Source organism: Myxocyprinus asiaticus, chromosome 20, assembly GCF_019703515.2.
Source record: "Myxocyprinus asiaticus isolate MX2 ecotype Aquarium Trade chromosome 20, UBuf_Myxa_2, whole genome shotgun sequence".
Lineage (NCBI taxonomy): Eukaryota > Metazoa > Chordata > Actinopteri > Cypriniformes > Catostomidae > Myxocyprinus > Myxocyprinus asiaticus.
In genome coordinates this window covers 9141207-9163578 of record NC_059363.1, presented here as the reverse complement: position 1 = coordinate 9163578, position 22372 = coordinate 9141207, and the positions used below count along the sequence as shown (strand labels likewise).

The 22372-nt window shown below is 40.1% G+C and overlaps 1 protein-coding gene across 1 annotated transcript in view; it reads right to left on the bottom strand.

Moving 5' to 3' along the window:
* Positions 1-22372, bottom strand: part of samd4a (sterile alpha motif domain containing 4A) — a 65043-nt gene that overhangs the window by 27063 nt on the left and 15608 nt on the right. Inside the window, 1 exon segment of the mRNA XM_051646586.1 lies at positions 653-1174. Coding sequence (XP_051502546.1) covers positions 653-1174 — 522 coding nt within the window.

Below are 22372 nucleotides of genomic sequence, written 5' to 3'. Positions count from 1 at the left end.
AATCAGTCCTTTGTGCTGTTGAAACTCTAAGCAGTCAAAAATAAAGAGGATCTGGTGGAGCAGTGCTTTAAATGTGCCCTTATTTATATCCTCAGCTGTCACCTTCATCAGGAAAAAAGACCCTTGCATTCTTAGCTGGAAATATCCGGCTCAGACCACAGATATATTCAATCTGAATATCTTTGTTACGCCCTCAGCATGGCACAGCCACATGTACGCATTTTTTCCTCTCATTTCGTAGGCCAAAGTCCTTGGACATTAGCGACTATCATTGTTCCGAACGCTCCTCCGCATAAGAGATAAACTTGAAGTGATAAGTAAAACATCTGAACTCTTGCAGACACATCCAGTGGAAGGTCATGACCTACCTCATGAGGAAATGGGTGGGGATTTGAAAAGCATCCTTGAACATGTGCGGTGGGTGATGCTGGGTCAGAGTTATGTCAGTGCTGAAGGAGTTGACAGCTTGCTGGTCTGGATCTGTTACTGTTTTAATCTCACTTACTCAAGACGTATTTATCCACTAAACTACAGTCAAAACAACTGCCAGTTAATATTAAACACTGTGGTTATAGACAGACTAAACAACAGGAGTCAGACGGTCTTCAAAACCATCCCATGTTAAGCCCAAGGAGACAAATAGTCCACTCACTTGTGTTGGTCCCACTGCTTGTACCCACAGCGTTAATCGTAGAGGGCACAGAAGATGATGGGTACAGTGAGAGGTGCCCGTTTTCGCAGCCCTGTTGCTGCTGCTGCCAACTTCCAAGTCCAGAGTCCCTTGAGCTCTGCCAGCCGTTGAGGCGGTCATCTGAGCCGTAGCGTTGATGATGGGGGTAAAGATGCAGAGGTTGCCCATGGTGAGATGAGGGTGCTCGCTCCAGGGAGTCTCCAGCTCCTCGGGCAGCCGCCCGTTCCTCAAGGTGGTTAAGCCACAGGGCAAGGTTTGCCCGGTCTTCGAGGGAGGTTGCGGGGTGGATGAGGGCGTAGGAGAGAAGCTGCCTGCTTTCCTCCAGGTGGCGGCCATGTTCGATAGTGTGCCCCAAGATCTTAGGCAGAAGACTCATGTACTCCACCTTGGCCTCTGCATTGCCCGGTTTAAGGAGAGGCAAATGGGTGAGAACCAGAGAGATGACCCGCTCTTTTGGCTCACTCTGCCACTGACTGATTACCACTGTAATGAAGAAACAGAGGAACAGGTTAGCATAAATTAATAGAAAAAGGCTCTTCATGGGAAGTACTGTCTAGACTAGAGGGTGAACTTTGTGCCAAAGCAGGAAACTTAGTTCACAAAAAACAGCTGGCCAGGTGTTCTTTCTCATAATACATGATATTAATTTTAGGAAACAGTATTTAAACAGGTAACAAATGACTCATACGTGTACTAAGCAGGCATTATGTGCAGTTTCCAGTGTCAAGCTAGGAAACTTTTCTGTCTTCACTGAAAGCGAACCACACTTTCAGTGGAAAGAAAAAAGCCAAATATAGCCCAGCAGAACATATTTGATGATCGGGATTTTGGATCAATGACATTGCACTGTGGGCGAGACTACCCAGCATGACGCAGTAATAAGAGAAACCAAATGGCCAACAAAATGTCTTAAGGCCGAAACATACTCTTCTATGCAAGCACGTGAACGAAGATGACTACAGATACGCAAGCTTGATTTCATGTGTTGTTGCATTCCAAAATGTTTCAGACCACAATTTATAACAACACAAGCACTCAGTGCATTCTCAGTGTTGAAACAAGGGGCTCTTTAGTGGACATTAGTGTGAGTTTTCTGCTTCTACAGTGATTTTCTCTTTCAAGCCAACTACTGTCATAATGGCATGACAGTTTAAAGAGAATACTGCTGAGCAAGTAAGGTAAAGTCAATATTTATAGCTAACTTGCCTGAATAATAACACATACAGCTTAATGGCACACACTATTAAACCTTACTGTAGTTTATAGGGTAAATAACTGGAAAATTGCAACATGGGAAATTTCTGTGACATCACTCATTAATTACACTAAATTGTAAATCTAATTATACACTAACAACTGTAACTAAATACAGTAAATTACTGTAAATGTATGTTGGCGCGGAACCCACAACATCTTTTCCTGATGGGTGTATGTCCTTCTGTGTCCATACTCTTTTTTTTTTTATTCATAAATTCCGATAATTATTTGCATAAACACACACAAAGGCAGACTCCGCCCAGTGTTGCCACCTTAGCGACTTTTTGACCTTCTTAGCGAGTAAAAGAGCCCTCTAGTGACTAGTGACAATTTTAGCAACTTTTGTAGTCTGTCTACTTTAGCGACATTCTTCTACATCTGGCTACACAAAAAACATCAGCTCTATCGTGAGTGATGTCTCATTTTTCTCAGTGTTCTAGTGTCCCTCTGTGTTTCAAGTAATATGACTGACCTGCATACAGATGTTCTATAAATCGAATGACTGATGAGCTTACGTGTTGGTATTTGCTGTGACAATCTCAACCTCAATTCATGTGCATGCTCTCCGTTTAGAAAAGTCAGCCTACAGCGATAGAAGAGCATTGAGAAATGATCTAGCAGGGCGAGAGAGAATGGATATGTGATATGAACAGATGATCTATAATAAAGTGTAGAGATAAGTGATATGAACAGATGAGGTGTCACTGTCATAAAGTCATTATAACACTGGCACAAGTAATACACACTGATGGTTCAGCATCACACAACATGTTTAAAAATAAATTATAAAAAAATCATCCCCAACACTACACCGCTGCCTACTCCTGGATGATATTGCTAGGATAATTTTGGACTTTGTCTCTGTTCAATAATGCAGTTTAATTACAAATAAATAAATAAATAATAAATTAACAGAAATTCCCCACTGTCTGAATGTTTGACAAGTTCAATTAGTGATAGCTATATGATTAGTAGTTGAATACTAATAGTTAAATAATTAGTTCAATTAAAAAAACAAAACATGGAACATGGTTCTTCACCTTTAAAGAATTGCCATAGCTCATTACGCCAGTTAATTTACATATGTAAATTTGACGTTTTACGTAATAAATGACCTCATCGTGTGATTTAGCTACTTTTAGCGACATTTCAGCGAGCCTTTGCCGACTTCCCATGAGAAATAGTTGGCAACACTGCCTCCGCCATCAGTGTTTGGTGTTGTGGTCAGTTTACAACTGCAGGTAAGTTTAAACGATTAAACTTGCCTCTATAATATTTGAAATTCTAACATTTGGTATTGGTAGTAAGATAAACTGTATATTTGGTAATGATAATGAACTGTAATCTTGGCTCTGTTCCTTCTCTGTTTCTCTCTCTCTCTCTTGGCCTAAAATTTTACCTCAGGTACAAGCCCTGATGCCCAGCGCAGCTGTCTGTGGGAAACTACATGAGCAGATCAGATCCAGATTTCAAGTGGAAAACATCAAATTAATAAGTACAAGGAGACAATGCTTCAAGCAAAATGCTTGTAGAGAAATAAGAAAAAGTCAAATGTTATTGAAAGGATGCCATTAAAGTTTACTTTGGTGCTGTTTACAGAGGGCACGTTCTTGCTTTTCCATCTGCGTTATTTTTAAATGTGTTGGTATATTGGGACGTCTTTAGTTGTTGAGTCGCGTCTTGCTGTTTTTTTCTAGCGTCGTGAGCGTTGTGTTTTTAAGATGGTGCGTCATGTTGAAAACGATTCAGCGTTTTAAAATGCTCCTCGAGACCCGTGCATTCAATATTTCATTGAGCTCTGTCTTGCTGTTTTGGGCACAAGAATGCATCTTATGTGAACGGCCACACAGTTAAAGGAGATTTTGGGAAGTATTGGGTGTGATCACTTCATGACTTTAACATTAACGCTGATCAAACATTATTTTCTTTCAGTGTTCACTTGATCCTGGTGGCCCTGCACTGACTGATGACGACTACTCCTTCAATCTGTATAAATGTTTATCCTTGTTACCTTTTTAAATGCTGTATATGTTGTGTAGTTTTTTACTTAGTCATAATCCAGTTCCCCTATCCTTATCATGCCCGAATAAAAAGTGAAAAAAATAATGAACAAATGTTTTCTTTACTATTAATAATAAATGTTATGTAATAATAATAATAATACAATCTAAAACGTAAAAATGTAAGGGATATTTACAGCTAGTTACTGTACAATTAACATTTTTTCAGTAATATACCTCAGCAACCAATTACAGTAATCAGTAATTTACTGTACACAACAACTGCAGTAGCCTTCTTTTATCAGGTTTTTATAGTAACTACCTGTCAACATTAGAAAAATCACAGTAGGTCTAACAGTGCAGACCTTTTAAGTTAACTTTATCGCACTCTTGAGTACAGAGGTTTGTTACCGACAAAGTAACACTAGAACGCACGTAGAGCATGTTCAGCCAGAACGCGTGTTGCCAATGTATTGGCCGAGCGCTCAAATCTGCATACGCGTACTTGCATGATGTAGCCTATGTCTTTGGCTTTAGTCAGGATTGCGTCTGGTAAGGACAAAAATTGAAATTAACATGGAAGGGATGTGATTTTTCACTTGATGCTCATTAGAACATGGTGTGGTAAAAATAACAATGGCACTAATGAAGTTGCAACTCAATACAACCACGTCCTCAGTTGGAGGTCAAAGCAAAGTAATTCCTGTTTTTCACTCTTCCTTTAAAATAGCTTTCACATTTAAAATATTTGTTGAGGACACTATTCATAACCAGGGTCACGCAACCTATTGTAACATGCCTCAGAAATTAACGATTGGAACTATAGTTACTTTGAGGTCTCGGCAGTGGCTTTGTCCACCACCAATAATAGAGAATGCTGGCCTCAGAGTGAACTTCTGGTATCTCCAGATCTGGGTCTATGATTCACTTCTTCTCTAGGTCTGCTTTGCTTTAGGTCTAGAGCCTCAAATGGGATCCAAGAATTGCTTCTAATAATACCTAATTATGGTTCATGAGTTTCTGCTATGTAAAGATCATAACTGTAAAGTAATGATGATCATGTTAAACACGAATCATAAGATAAAGACACATTGTAATTTTGATTATTCTTTGTAGTTTTAGAGTGAAACAGGATGATTAATGATTGTTTCACTGCAAGACTATCTGTGTCTATATGAGAAGAGATGTTTCAGAGGACTCCTGTCAGTTAAGGAGGCAGCTACACTTGTTTAGAGTTCATACCAATGTCACCCTAAAGAGAGACGCACACAGACTTGAGGACGACTGGGTACCAATGATTAAGCGTCTCTGGTAGTCTTTTTCAGGCACTTCCATTTTTACTGATGGGCCACCAGGCTACTAGAGGGAAAGCAAAGGAACTCAGCACACACCCTAGTGGTCTGGAAATTTATGAGAATTGGGCTTAGGTGCTGTTCAAATACTATTTAAGTGGGTCAGTAAGAAGATTCTGTCATCACTTATGCACCCTCATCCACCTGCAAGGCTTGCTTTCTTTTTGGTGCAGTAGTTTCGTCTTTCTTCAAGAGTGAATGATAACAGAATTTTAATCTTTGGTTGAACTATCCATTTATGTGCCTTAGTAAAAGTCACAATGGTGAAAGTTCATGGATCGTCACTAGCAGGATTTGAACATGCAACCTTTTAGTTCACAACCCAGACTTGTAACCCTACAACACACCACCACCATTTTGGTGGAAACATTTGATTAAGTCTCAAGTACTAAATAAGACCATACAGTTGTGCTCAAAAGTTTGCATACCCTTAGAGAACTGGAAATATATGTATCATTTTTAAAGAAAACATGAGTGAGCAGGCAAAACACATTTCTTTTATTTCTTATGGGATTCATATTCAACTGTAGGTTATAACAGAATGGCACAATCATAAAACAAAACTGAAAAAAATGAAATGACCCCTGTTCAAAAGTCTGCATACCCTTAATTCTTAATACTGTGTATTGCCCCCTCTAGCATCAATGAGAGCGTGCAGTCTTTTGTAATAGTTGTCTATGAGGCCCCAAATTCTTGCAGGTGGTATAGCTGCCCATTCATCTTGGCAACATGCCTCCAGGTCATGCAAAGTCTTTGGTCATCTTGCAAATAAAATAAAAAGATACATCGTGAGAATAAAGCAGACAAGAAGCACATTGATAACAGGGAAATACGTAAAACATTACAGCAGATATTGGTCCCTTATTCTTAATAAATATATATATGTATATGCATGTTTGAGATCTCCCCAGGGTGGCTCGATGATATGATATTAAGGTCAGGAGACTGTGATGGCCACTCCAGAACCTTCACCTTTTTCTGCTGTAACCACTGGAGGGTCAACTTGGTCTTGTGCTTAGGGTCATTGTCGTGCTGGAAAGTCCAAGAGCGTCCCACGCGCAGCTTTCGTGCAGAAGAATGCAAATTGTCTGCCAGTATTTTCTGATAACATGCTGCATTCATCTTGCCATACATTTTCACAAGACTCCCCGTGCCTTTAGAGCTCGCACACCCTCAAAACATCAGTGAGCCACCACCATGCTTCACAGTGGGGATGGTATTCTTTTCATTATAGGCCTTGTTGACCCCTCTCCAAACATTGCGCTTATGGTTGTGACCATAAAGCTCTATTTTGGTCTCGTCATTCCAAATTATAGTGTGCCAGAAGCTGTGAGGTGTGTCAAGGTGTTGTCGGGCATATTGTAACCAGGCTTTTTTGTGGCATTTGTGCAGTAAAGGCTTCTTTCTGGCAACTCGACCATGCAGCACATTTTTGTTCAAGTATCTTCGTATTGTGCTCCTTGAAACAACCACACCGTCTTTTTCCAGAGCAGCCTGTATTTCTCCTGAGGTTACCTGTGGGTTTTTCTTTGTATCCCGAACAATTCTTCTGGCAGTTGTGGCTGAAATCTTTCTTGGTCTACCTGACCTTGGCTTGGTATCAAGAGATCCCTGAATTTTCCACTTCTTAATAAGTGATTGAACAGTACTGACTGGCATTTTCAAGGCTTTGGATATCTTTTTATATCCTTTTCCATCTTTATAAAGTTCCATTACCTTATTACGCAGGTCTTTTGACAGTTCTTTTCTGCTCCCCATGGCTCAGTATCTAGCCTGCTCAGTGCATCCACTTGAGAGCTAACAAACTCACTGACTATTTATACACAGACACTAATTGCAATTTAAAAAGCCACAGGTGTGGGAAATTAACCTTTAATTGCCATTTAAACCTGTGTGTGTCACCTTGTGTGTCTGTAACAAGGCCAAACATTCAAGGGTATGTAAACTTTGATCAGGGCCATTTGGGTGATTTCTGTTATCATTATGATTTAAAAATATGATCACTATCCTTAAATAAAATAGTTTTTTTGCATGATCAGTCATATTTTCAAAATCAATGCCAAAATTTCACAATTTCTGCCAGGGTGTGCAAACTTTTGAGCACAACTGTATGTGACCAACCACAACCGTGAACAAATCAAACATATAAAAGACTGGCTGAGTTCTAAGATGACCACTGAATCAAATTAGACAAAATGCTGAGTGAGAAACACAGAAACATATTCATTAAACCAAATGAGTGATGAGGATGTACCGCCACCACTATGTGTCACCACTTAGCTCTGTTCAGTTTGTGCTTTGCCAAGGGTTGAGATGAGTTTATCTGGTAATAAAGTCCTTATGACCCTCAGTAACACTCCACTACTAAAATTAGAGGCCAGCATTCAACTTGGCCAGTATCCTGCTCTACCTCAGTGGTTGCCAGCTCCTCTACGGCCAAAAAAAAAAAAAAAAAAAAAAAAAAAAACTCCCACACCTCTCCATTATTACACAGTTCTTCTTCCTTTGCTCCACCCATCCAGCTGGATGTAGAGGGAGTGCTACTGCTTAAACAATGCAGCCTTCTCATCTCAGGGATTCTGACTTCCTCTGGCACCATCCCCCTGTTCACTTCCTTCAGAATCTGATCATAGAGCTTCCAGAGAGAAGTCCTCTTGCTCTCTCACGCTCACACACTCTCCCTTTTTATGTGGCTCATCAATGAATCCTACATCTGATATTTTGCAAGAACAGACTCACCAAATATTGCAAAACGGCTAAACTTCATCTCATGCATCAGTCACATGTGAAAACTGAATAACAGATTTAAAAAATTATAATAATTCCAGACATAGCTAAAAAAAAATAAAAAACTGTTTCCAAAAATGTGCCTCCTACTGCAGAGCTAGTATTGTTGTATATGCCAAAAATTCTGTTGTGAAATTTTATTTTTATCAATAATGGATAAACTTTTCAAGCTAGACCTACTGTACCTTGAGCTCTGAAGTTGATAAAAAATTGTCAGTGATTCTGTAGACGTACTTCACTACCCACAATTCTAAAGTGAGATCCACCAATCAGTAAAGTCACAGTTACCATGGTAACAATCATTGTAACAATCTTCAAATGGGTGAGCCTTTACAGGTTAGTAGAGGCTAGCTAGTCAATGTTAAGTAATGCTAGCTAGCTACCTTACATTAGTTAATATGGGATGTTGTTGCATTACATCTTAAAGTAATAATTCACCCAAAAATAAAAATTCTGTCATGATTTACTCACCCTTATGTTGTTTTGACCCGTAGGACTTTCTTTCTTCGACGGATCACAAAAGGAAATATTACACAAAATGTTAGCCTCAGTCACCATACACTTTCATTGTATGGGAAAAAGATGCAATGAAAGTGAATTGTGACATTCCCAGACATTTTACCTAAAATCTCCTTTTGTGCTCCATAGAACAAAGTAATTCACATGGGTTTTAGGAACTTTCAGGAATTTTATTTGACTATTCCTTCAAAGGTTTTGTTACTTCAAATCAAATGTTGTAAAGTGATGTTGGAACTGGTTGGTTGGTTCAAAGCATAGAACTCTTTATTGAAGAATTTTTTATGGGGAAATATACAGCTAAAAAAGTGGGCAGTCGCACTTGAGCTCTAATGAGGCCATTAAAATGCATATAGGCTAATGCATACAAATTTGTATCTCATTTCTAAGCAGTCAGTTCACAGACTTCCACCCTGGGCCTGATGGAACATAACCCTCACAGGTATGCGTTTCCCTCTCTCCTGCTATGTCCACCCCTCCCTTAAAAGTCCTTAGTTTAAAAGTGCTAACTTCATCTGACGAAAAGAAAAGAGCAGAGACAGAGTGGCACAGAAAGGAAACATTCAGCAGATTTTTCTTGTCTGCCTCCCCTCCAGAGAATAACATAGGAGCAAAAAGTGGATGTTACAGAAAGAAAGAGAGGGAAAATAAGACCGGGTTAGACAGGAACTAAAAGCGACATTCTGCAGGGAGTCTGTGAATCACTGTTGATTCACAGCGGTCAGCTTGAGGAAAGTCCTTCTTTAGAGCTTCACAGGGGCATTTTTAGAAGGTAAAACAATGCGTTCTAGTAAACTCCATGTGGCATCCACTCTCAGTGAACAGTAATTAGTATTTTCACCATGCTAACCTCTTAAACTTACGATTGGCTGAAAATAGAAGCTACTCTTTAACGGCACAGCTTTGAGCACAGAAACCATAGGAGCAAGGCCTGAGCATAGTACTAAGAAACATGCTCTTATCCTCTTGGCCTTAAGTCATCTTTATACTGTTACTTTAAAGGAGCAATATGTAATATATTTACTGTACTAAAGCATAAAATTATCATAATATGTTATCAGAGATTTAGGAAACATGCTAAGTTGAAATACTGGCTTTTCCGAAAACAAGGCTACACCCAGAATATTCTACTTTGAAATGTCCGTTCAGGGCCGGAATTTCTGTTTGCGTTTTGGCCTGTGTGATCTCGCCCACTGCCCATTTCCCAATAGTATTACGACACCCCGGGCTGCCAGATTTGAAACAAGTTAGTGCGCAAACACAGCACGCTGCAGCCATGGAAGCCAGCAAAACATCCAGCTAACATTGACAGAGTTATAAAAAATCCACATGAGCTGGTTTATAATTTGCAAACAATAAAAACATTGCAAACGTATACATCTGCTGATAAACTTACAGTGTAAGGCTCGTCGCTTGCCATTGTCAGTTTGCTCGTTCCTGTTGCGTGTCCTCAACCTGGCAACCCGCGTGAGCTCTGAGTCTTGGGAGAAGGGGGCGGGGGAGACAACTCTCTCCAATATTTTGAATTTGGACTGCAGTACCATTTTAAATGCTTGGTGTCAATGTCTCAATGTCGCTTATAGTACACTTATTACAAGAGCCCCATACCCCAGAATAACCTGAGGTTAAGTGTCTTGCTTAAAGTTCATGAATTAACCCCTCTGGGATTTGAACCCACAACCTTTTGAGTTAGGCTTACCAGACTAAACAACTTAAACCACTATTCTATTCTATTCCTTTGACCAATATGAAACAACACCCAGTGGGTGAGTGCAATTGACTTGATAAGGAGACTAATGGTGATACAGAACATTCTCGAAAGGGTCATGTTAATCATCACTATGATTGTTTAAGTGAATATCCTGGCAAAATGCAGTGTCAGAGAGATGTTAGCTGTTATGTTACATGTGAGGCTAAGATTGGCAGGGATGATGAAAAAAATACAAAGAGCATTTTACACAGGCAGAACTTTTACAAACAAACAAATAGAAACACAGACAAACAAGCACACACAAACACACCCAAGAAACACACCAGAAGGAGCTGGCTGGTTAAACCCAAGCAGTGCACATTAGAAACTGTTTAGCAGACTGCACACAGACAGACATTTCCCCATTTTAATTAGATTAACTTTGCTCACTCCTAATGAAAGACTGAATATAAACCCCTGCAAGCTGCTGTACACTGTAACAGCATCAGTGTTCTTTACGCTCCTGACCTGGACGCATGCCTCGGTAACAGACAACCACCATCATAAATTATACCACCAGATGTTCTACACTGAAACTGAAAATTCTGTTATTTACTCACCCTCATGTTGTTTCAAATCCGAATTACTTTTTTTTCTTCAATAGAACATAAAGGCAGATCTTAGGCAGAGTGTTATCCTCAGTCACCATTCACTTTGCTTGTATGGAAAAAAGATGCAATGAAAGTGAATGGTGACTGAGGCTGTCAGTCCTTAGCATTCTGCTTAGCATCTCTTTTTGTGTTCAATGAAGGACAGAAAGTCATACGGGTTTGGAACAACATGAGGGTGAGTAAATGATGACAGAATTGTCATTTTTGCTTGAACTATCCCCTTAACACCAGGGACACACATGATGGCTGATACAACACAGTCACAAAAAAAAACAAAAAAACACCCACATCTGCATGGGAGGGCATCTGTGTGTCAGACACATGAGTCCCTTGTTCTAAAAATAGCCTGGCCACAACACCGACTCCAAACACCAGTGGACTGGTGATAACGCCCTATTTATATGAGACCATCAGTGACTGCATCATCTGAAACCACGCACACACAATGCTGACACAGTGTGCACTGAGAAGGACACTGGAAAGTGAAAACAGGGTGTGAATGGCTGGTTTGTGACCCCATTTACAAAAAGTACTGTGGCAGTACAATGGTTCAGTGATGATATTAGGTGGTAATACCATGGCACTTTGATAGATACTGTGGCCCCTACATAGTATTTGGAAACTTAAAGTAACAATTAAAGGGAAAGTAATGCAAAAATCAAAATTCAGTCATCATTTACTTTGATATACGACTTGATATACGTACACCTGATATATGAGTTTCGTTCTTCCATGGAATACAAAAGGAGGTATTAGGCAGTATTAGGGCTGGATACTGATACAGATTTCCCAATTCCATTCCGATTCACAAGCTCTCAATTCGAATCGACTCCGATTCACATGGGTATACAGTCTTTCAGTTATAATGTCCTTTTTGCTCAAATATGAAAGAAATTCTCGCCCAGCTAATGCTGTTAATTTTACAAGGGACCTTCTAACTAGGTACATTACAAAAATATACATTTTACTAATTATATTTTATTCGTTTTTCACCATTTTGGTCACATTTTAGCTTTTTAAAAATGAACAAATCCATGTATTTAATCAATAAGTATGATATTATATTGCATATATTATATTTTGTTACATGTATATTGTTTAAGTATTTAAATTTATTTCGTTGAACACGTGCTCAAAAACAATACTGTCTCTTTAGGAAAACCAGCATTTCTGTAAAGAGCATCTGTAAATGAGCGCATAATAACGAGAGAGGACCTCATTCGTGCAAAGCGTGATTAGAAATAATTGTTTCTTTTTTGTGTTTGATGGTGTTTTTATGGTTCTTTTATGTCATTTTTGGAGCTTGACAGTAACGCACATGACTAACACACAGTATCGGATTAGGATTGGGCTCGTTGGACCGATACCCGATCCGTCTAAAAGCTTCAGTATCGAAGCCAATACCGATCCAGGTATCAGATCGGTGCATCCCTACTATTCCATCCCAGCATACAGGTACACCCTCCTTAAACCATGGTCACACTCAAAATTACATTAAACAATTAAAAGAGAAAACATAAACCCACATCGTGGGGTTCAAAAATCTAATAAAGTCTATTCAAAATATAAATTAAACCTGGAAATAAAGTTTTAGGATTTTGCAGTTGCGATTCACTGAAAAGGGCTAAATAGTTGATCGGCTTGTGATGTGTGAATGGCTTGCACGCGCAGTGCGAGTCTCGTCACACTTTAATGGTGCTTACTGTACAGTGTCCAAAAAAAAAAGAAAAAGAAAGGGAAAGGCACTATGAAGGCTTTCCAATAGTATCGTTTATGGTAATGCCACGGTACATTTTTGTATGGGGTGCCTTTCTGTATAAAGTTCATATTGTGTCTGCCTCCATGGTGATCCAGAGCTTAGCCATTGTCCAACATTTATCTTGTTAGCACAACAAACACAGCAGGAGTTGGTTTAGAATGGGAGAATTCCTTTTTTATACACAGCGTGTTCCGGTGAGGGTAATGCACCACTTTTAAATCTCTTGGGAGGGAGAAAGAGGATACAACCTTAGCTCAGTTGCTGACTTCCAATTCCCAAATGTACAGCAGAAGAATTTAAAAAATAATGCCAGAACACACCAGACACAGTTGTAAAAGAACTGAGCCTGCTGTACTGTATAACACATAGAGATGTTTAAATGAATAGTTAATATACAAATGAAAATTCTGTCATAATTTACTCAACCTCACATTGTTGCAAACCAGTATGATATTCTTTCTTATGCGGAACTCAAAAGGAGATGTATTAATGAAGATTTGTCTTTTCAATACAATGACAGTGGAGAGTCCCTCACTTTAAAGCTTAAAAAAAGGACCCAAAAGTATCATAAAAGTAGCCCATGTGAATTGTATGTCACCAAAATCGTATGTAGGGATGGGAATTGCAAGGAATTGAATGATTTTGGTTCCGTAACAGTTCCATAAACAATTCTTTTAGTACTTCTGAGGAACAAATATTTGCAAATACATACTGAAATACATTAGAATATTTCATATTCTAACAGAACAGATTCTTGCAAATGGTGTTTACACAGACATTTAAATTAAGATATTTTATTCATGCATTAATGTTTATAAAATACCATTAATTACACAAAACTCATAATGTGCATCTGTAACTACACACTGTCTTTTCAACAATCATCCAGTAATTACTCTCGAGCCCCAAGTACACATAACAAAGAAACAGTTCTTAAGTTTTAAATCAGACATAACAAAAAGAACCGCTGATAAAAGTAATTTGTTTTGATAGGTAGCACTGTATGTTTTATGGTGTAGATTCAAAAGAACCAACTCATAAGAGTCATTTGTTCGGGAATCAGACTACATTTGGCACACTGTATGTTTTGCACTGCTGATTCAATAGCGGTGTTGTAGTGCCGCCGAATGGTAGCACAGGAAACAAGGTCAGAGTGTTGCATCCACTTTTAATTTACATTTTCGGGTGAATTATTCCTTTAAGAAAAAAAATAGAAAGAGAGGGGAAACAACCTTATAATGAGCCTAAAAGGTCTGTACTTTTTCTCCTAATGAGGTAAAAAAAGAATCAACAGTGGAATTGGCCTGTGGACACAGTAAGAACTTGCATCAAGAAGATTTTCCAGGAGGGAAAGTAGGGAAAGGAAAAATGGCCTATTTGGAAAAAGTGGCTAGAGTGTTAGTGTGAAGAGAGAAAGAGTAGAGTGAACAAGAAAGAGAGAGAGAGAGAGCTTGCCCCACCCATCCCTCTGGCTGCTTGCTCCAGCTCAGCAGTGCGGAATGTGCTGGCATACCACAAGTCCAACAGAAGAATGCACAGTTTCCGACTGAGGCGCGTTGCATCCGAAATGACGCTGGTTAGACACATACCTTCTTTTTGAGATCATCCCCTCAACACTACTTTACCAAACACTGCCTTAAACGGGCTCGCAAAGACCTAATGTATTCAACAGAGTACAATACGGGGTGGAGAGAAATACGGAGCAGAGACATCAATGAAATGGAAGGGAAAATAGAAAAAGAAAGGGGTAAAAGGAGAAAGATAGAGCAAGAGCAATATTGTATGTCTAAACCAAGCACCATTCCACCAAATGACCAGTGGAAACCATTCCAAGACAGAGCCCTATTGAAAAGTCTCCTGTGAGTCTCAGGCAGTCTGCAATAAGACACATGTGAGTGGGAAGCTAAGAGAAAGCCTCAGATGACACTCCAAAAAGTAACTGAGGAAAGAATGAAAAATGACTGCATCAATTAAATAAATTGTGTGGTATCCTGAAATGGCACCCACAGGGAGCATGAGTAAAGCTCTGGAGAGGCTGACACTTCAGTTGGCAAGGAAAGAGAGACAGAGTAAAAAAAGAGGGTTCAATGGCCCCACCTTTCCTCAAAAGCAGCTTTAGCCAGTAAATGGCTTGGTCTCTATAGGTCTACACAGGCCCAGACCCCACCAGCACCCTGACGGGGCCATGCAGTGCAACACAAATTCATCATGTAGCTGGGGCAAGCCGTACAGGCGAGAAAGTCCCTTATACCCTATTCCACCGAAAGGTATTCGGCATTTTCCCTGAAGTGAAGGTGGATTTGGGCAGGAAATATTGGTACCGCACCAGTCACTTAAACCTGCTGGTTTCGAAAAAGAAACCACTGTTGTCAGAGGATCAAGATTGCTTCTACTATAATTACACCAAAAGCAGTCGATGCAACGTGGCGTGAAATGATGGACCGTGCATTCAGTTGACGGATACTAGATTTGGGAATCAAGAACAGGTTATTTATTTTTAAAAATACAGAAACCGTGTGATTTTCACAACATTCGGTTCTGTTTTTCTCCTTTTCTCCCAATTTGGAATGCCCAATTCCCACTACTTAGTAGGTCCTCATGGTGGTGTGTTTACTCACCTCAATCCGGGTGGTGGAGGACAAGTCTCAGTTGCCTCTGCTTCTGAGACAGTCAATCCGCGCATCTTATCATGTGGCTCATTGTGCATGACACCACAGAGACTCACAGCACGGGAGGCTCATGCTATTCTCCGACCAAGCACCCCATTGAGAGCGAGAACCCCTAATTGCGACCATGAGGAGGTTACCCCATGCGACTCTACCCTTCCTAGCAACCAATTTGGTTGCTTAGGAGACCTGGCTGGAGTCACTCAGCACACCCTGGATTCGAACTCGCTGAGCTACCCAGGCCCCCCTGTTAATGGTTCTAGAACATGCATTTTTCCACCTATGTGGACAAAACACAATACTAAAATACTCTTGAGTGCTTTCTACTGTGCTTTTGAATAGTCCTGTAGTTACAGTAGGACCAACTATTGGACTACATTTATGCCTGTCAAATGTTTTTGAAAAATCATGAGAAAGTCTAGGTAAACAGGCCTTGTATTAAATTTATCTTGGAATTGATATGTCTGCTGAGGGCTATAAATGCAATAAAAATGTAATTTCTAAATAAGTAAGAATTGTTAATGGAACCGTTGCAGAATCGTTATCGTTAAGAGGGATCAGAACTGTAATTGTAAAATTCCTTTCAATTCTCTTCCAAAACAGATGCCTAGTTCTTATTTTTATTTTTTGCACAGCAAGACAACACCAAAAATGTAATTGCCCGTGGCGGTCTGAAACAAAATAATTTTATTTACAACAATCAGATGTATGAATTGATTGCTATGCATTTTATTTGTTATAATAAATAACCTAATTTCTGATCATTACATCAAAACCAGCTCTTGCTGGCACAAAGATGCTGAAAACTTTGAAGTTATTAAAGCTTATAATATCCAAAATTAATTTAATTACAGCATCAAATGTGTGATGCACTATGCTCGTTTGTGGGCAGATTATGTAGTAGTCAGTTATGTTCTTGATCTTGTTCTTAATCATTTGGCTCTCAAGTCATTTCAAAAAGAGTTTTGCAGATTCCCCAGGCCGAGCACAAACTCTGGCAAAAGCATTAGCACCTCTTTTGGTGGAAAAGGGATATTAGCGTCTGAATTTGTCTGCCTCTAGTTGCCACCGTGGGCCTATAAAGCTCTTACCTTCTGCCTTTTACACACTGATAAAGTTCCCGTTCAGCTGAATTAATGACCACAGAGGCTGTACACATCAAGCGTTGGGTCATCTAACCCCCCACCCCCCAGCCCGTTCCTCTTCGCACACAATCACAAAATGTTACGTCTGCTGTAGAAATTAGAGAATGAGGCCGACAGTTCTAATTTTGGCTTGGCAGACGCTTTGTGCCGCGAGTTTGTCTGCGCCTGAGCATACACTTTCCTCCTCTCTTCCTTCGAGCTAGTTTTATTTATGGTCACTAATCCTGTTCAGCAGTGCAGGCTTACTATCCATTGAGCTCAGCTGGACAGACAACAAAGTGGAAACACCTGCCTCTGTCAGTAGACGCAGCCGTCACAGTGACTCGAGTCATCTGTGCACGTCTCTATTGTTCAGTACGGATGATGAGCTCGCTCTCTCAAACAGAGGAAGTTCGTCACAGCCCACATGTGAATCCTAGGTCCCTTTCAAGACTGACCCTGAAGCGATTTCTGTTTCAGATATTTAGTAAAGGAAAAACCAGACAAGCTTTCAAGCTGTACAAATAAGCAATGCAATATCCATTCTGACCTAAATATGCTGCAGCATAAAACAGGTTTGGCCTGATCATGAAAAGAGTAACATTCCTATAGTTGGATTATCTGTGATAATCACTGAAACTGCGACCACAGAAATATCAGAATCAGATTGAGCCTTATTGCCAAGTATGCTTACACACTCTTGTCATCTTGGATAATGCCAATGACTGTAGTGTCGTCTGTGAACTTCAGGAGCTTGACAGAGGGGTCCTTGGCAGTGCAGTCATTTGTGTACAGGGAGAAGAGTAGTACACATCCCTGGGGGGGCACCAGTGCTGATTGTACATGTGCTGGAGGTGAATTTCCCTAGTCTCACTAGCTGCTGCCTGTCCGTCAGAAAGCTGGTGATCCACTGACAGACAGAGGCAGGAACAGAGAGCTGGGTTAATTTAGTCCATACGAGAACGTGGTTGATGGTGTTACAACCCGAACTGAAGTCAACAAATAATATCCTTGCGTAAGTCCCTAGTCTGTCTAGATGTTGAAGTATGTAATGCAATCCTATGTTGACTGCATCATCAACAGGCCTGTTTGCACGATAAGCAAATTGAACGTGATCCAGAAAGGGTCCAGTGATGTCACTCAGGTGGCGCAACACCAGTCTCTCAAATGACTTCATGACCACAGACTTCAGAGTGACGGGTCTGTACTTATGAAGTCCTGTGATTTTGGGTTTCTTTGGGACAGGGATCATGGAGGAGCATTTGAAGCAGCAGGGAACTTCACTCTGCTCCCGTGATCTGTTGAAGATATGTGTGAAGATGGGGGCCAGCTGGTCAGCACAGGATTTTATACAAGTGGGTGAAACAATGTCTGGGCCCTGTGATTTCCTTGTTTCCGGAAGACCCGGCACACATCCTCTTCACAGATCTTAAGTGCAGGTTGAATAGTAGGAGAGGGGAGGAGGGTGGTTGCAGGAGGTGTAAATGTTTGTGTGCTGTGAAGGTTGGAGCAAGTGTAGGTTGTGTGACTAGGCTTTTCAAATCAACAGTAAAACACGTTCAGGTCATCAGCCAATTGTTGATTCCCTACAGTGTCTTGTAGTTGGTAAAGACTTTCACGCCTCTCCACACTGACGCAGGGTCATTAGCTGAAAACAGGTTTTTCAGCTTTTCAGAATAGCTTCTTTTAGCCACTCTAATCTCCTTTGTCAGTCTGTTTTTGGCCTGATTTTACAATATAATTGTGAACCGCCTAGAATGGCTATTTTTTATTTATTTTAAGTATCATGATTGTTATGCTACAAAAGTGCTAATACTTTACCTCATCAGAGCTCTATGAAGAAACCCTGAGGCCTCTTTCAAGCCCCCGGGCCCCAAAATCCTGCTCTGTTCACACCCCCTCAGACAGGCCAACCTCTGGCAGGAAGTACCATTGTAACCTGATGACTGTAACGGTCATAAAAGATGTTCTAGAATGAAGCGGTAATTTAGTCTACCTGTGCAAGTTCCAGGGGTTGTGTGTGTGTTAGTGTGCCACAGAATGTCACAGCCTGAGCTATTTCTGGAATGTGAGCCTCAAGTCTGCAGATTTGAGCAAAGAGAGCTCTATTTAAGGAAATGTCTGGGCCCCTGTGCAAGTCGAGTTTTCACACATTTTCTGTTTTTTTTTATTTTTTATTCTTAAACATTTTTGCTCTCACATTACGTTGTCACATTTCTAATAGTGGTTAACCAATATTTTGCAGAGACCGATAAATCGCTACATTTTCCCGTTTGGCCAATTTGTTTCTTTAGGGCTCCAAAAATCGCCTGTTTGCATGTGAAGCGACTGAGACATGCAAACGACCAGTCACAGTATGTTTTGTTGTTACATGCCATCGTGTTACTATAATAATAGACCAGTGTGCAACACAGTGTCATTTAAATGGTCTGCATTTCAGAGTCACGGCAGATGCGTTTGAGCTCATAATGTTAAAGTGCTCGCCTATTTCATTCTCCCTCTCTCTCCTCAACAGTTCGCTGTAACTATTAACTGTCTTGTCTAATAATAAAAAGGCAAATATCAATAAAATTAATATCATATACCGTATGCAAATATGCACATATCTCATTTAAACAGATGTAATAAACCAACCTCACACAACTTCAGCAGATCCAGCATCCTGTGGAGCACTCATTTATTTACCTCTACAGCATGTATTCTATCAGCCTCTCCTTAGCAGTTCCCTGTCACTTTTAACATAATTTTCTAATGATAAAAGGCAAATATCAATCAAACTTATATTATATACCATTTGCAAATATGCAGATATCTTGTTTAAACAGACGTAATTCACGAACCTCACGAAAAAACAGTGTTTCCTTCCCGTCGAACGCTCATCTAATATCTTCCTCTGAAGCACGTATTATATCGGCCAGAATCAAAACTTCAAGATCAAATTCAAAAGTTCCTCTGATTCACAAATTATGACGGTCAGTCCATGACATCCAAGCAGGCGATTCAGGCCGTTTAAACTGTCAGGAGAATGCTGCTCACGCTGGATCCTCACAAGTGACTGAGTGCAACTTAAAAGTAAAAGCACTCAATGTCTTATTCACTATGCTGTATATGCAATTGGTTTGATTCTGTATTTTTTGAGAAAATGCGATTGCTAACGTGGACATGCCATCTATGGTTGCTGGACTACTGTGAGTACTGTTATTTCCTTCTTCCTAATATATTAACAATTTCTTCATGTGCAAATAAATTACTAAAATTTGAAGACTAAACAGAAATCAGAAGAAACTGCTATCTACCATTTAAAATACAACATAATTTATTTAGATTCTTTTTAACAAAGTTAAAGATTTGTGTGAAATCGAGTAAATATAGTGCAATCACTTTTCTTTTTTTTGTTGAAATTTTATGATTATGTTATTTACTATATTAAATAGTCTGATAAATCAGCACTGTATCGGCCTATTGGCCATCCTGCTCTCTGGATATCGGCATTGGTAATTTAAAAACCATATCGGTCGACCACTAATTTCTAACAGTATATTGTTTAAAATTGTGTATCGCCCACCAAAATTATTTAAAGACTTACGCATTTTAATTTCATAACAAATTCCATCAGATTGAATTGTTATCTTTAAAAAAAAATAATACAAAACCTAAATATTTTAAATTTTATTAATTTAATTTGGTTAAAATTACACAATTCAATTTGATAGAATTTTGTTATGAAATTGAAATGCATACATCTTAAAAATAGGCTAAAATATATACATATTTTTTGAGTGTAATTGCAATTGCGGTTCTTGAATGTGCAATTTTTAGCAAATGCGGACGGAACACCATACTATAAATACAATTTGTTTTGACTTGTCCTAGGGTATTCACTGCTAGGTTTAGAGTTGTTTGTTTACTGTATGTGAAACTAGTGTTGTTTTTAGTGCGTCTCTAAACAGTGCTTCACTTGTTTTAGAGTATTATTTATTGCTAAAGTTTAGCATTGTTTGTTGAGGGTGTACTGAATTCGAATTTGTTCCCACGTTTATCATCTCGAGCAACCCTTGGTTTCGGTTACCCACGTGACTAGCTTTGTTGTGCCAAGCAGCATTAAGGCGTGTCCATCTTTTTTCACTTAACGACCCGATAGCTCTGTATATATATTTGATGTAAATGCTGATGTGGAAGCGGCAGCCCTCGTGCGAAGACCTACTTGTGTAAAGACCAGCGAGTCTGCCTGTGCAAGTCCACCGAGCAAGGACACCGACAAGGCACCACTCAACATAGCACTTAAGTATCTCTTTTGTTTTTTTGTTTTTTAACTATTTTCCTTATACATTCCCATATGTCTACTCCATGCATAACATGTGCCCTCAAGCACATCCCTGTTATCTGTTACAGACAGCTTACACGATATAGACACAGGACACAACACAACCCTCACAACCCACGGCAACTTTGCACATCAGCACCTGCTCCGCTCTCATTTTCGGTTGGACTCTGGAACTGCCAGTCAGCTGTGAACAAAGCTGACTTCATTCCAGCCTTCACCACACAGTCCACCCTCAGCATCCTCGCACTGACAGAAACATATATACGTACAGAAGATACAGCTACACCCTCTGCTCTCTCCAACAACTCCTCTCACACCCCTCGACATACCAGTAGGTGTGGGGGAACTACAATACAACCCACAAAAATCCATGTTGTTGTCATCTATCGCCCTCCTGGTCAGAGGCAAACTTTCTTGAGGAGCTAGATGTCCTGTTGTCCTCCTTCCCTGAAGATGGCACCTTGGTTCTTGGAGATTTCAACATACACCAAAACAAACCCCAGGCCACTGAACTTCATGCTCTTCTGGACTTGTTTGACTTGGAAAGACCAAGCACTACAGCAACCTAATTTTTACACGTAACTGTACCAACACGAATATTCTTGTTACTCCTTTACATGTCTCTGATCACTACTTTGTTCAATTCAACATGACTCTCCCACCTATATTCAAACAGACTCCGCATTTGTTTTCCTTTCGCCATAACCTCCATTCTCTTTTACCCATATGCCTTTCCACTGCTGTCTCTACCTCTCTTCCCACACAAAACTTATTTTCCACCCTGGATGTAAACACTGCCACAGACACTAGTCTCTACTTTAACAACCTGTCTGGACAGCATCTGTCCTCTCTCTAAGCCAGCATGTATGACACTGCCCAGACCCTGGCTTTCTGACGTTCCTCGTGAACATCGGACTGACATCAGGGTGGCTGAGATGGTGGAAAACTCTGCTTGCATCTTTTTCAGATAATGTTAAATCTGCAAAAACTTCCTATTACCAGGAAAAGATTAACAGCACCACAGACACTCGCAGCTTATTTAGAACATTCAACACACTCCTCTGTCCTCCCCCTCCACCGCCTGACACATCACTGACTGCAGATGTCTTCACCACATTTTTTTACTAATAAGGTTACAGCCTTCAGCGATACATTCTCAGCACCACACCCTCTCAAACAACCACCTCCTGTATGCAGCTCTTCTATCTCTATGTTCTCACCTCTGACTGACACTAAGGTCTCTAAACTCATCCTCTCCAACCACCCCACCACCTGTCCCCATGACCCCATTCCTTACCACCTTCTCCAAGCCATCTCTCTGTCCATCCTATACCTGCACTCACACACATAATTAACACTTCTCTACTTACAGGCATTTTCCCCACTATATTTAAGCAGGCTCGAGTAACCCCACTACTTAAAAAACCTGGAGTTAAACCCCACACAAGTAGAACACTACAGACCAGTCTCTCTCATCCCATTCATGGTGAAAACACTTGAAAGGGCAGTTTTCAATCAGATCTCTGCCTATTTCT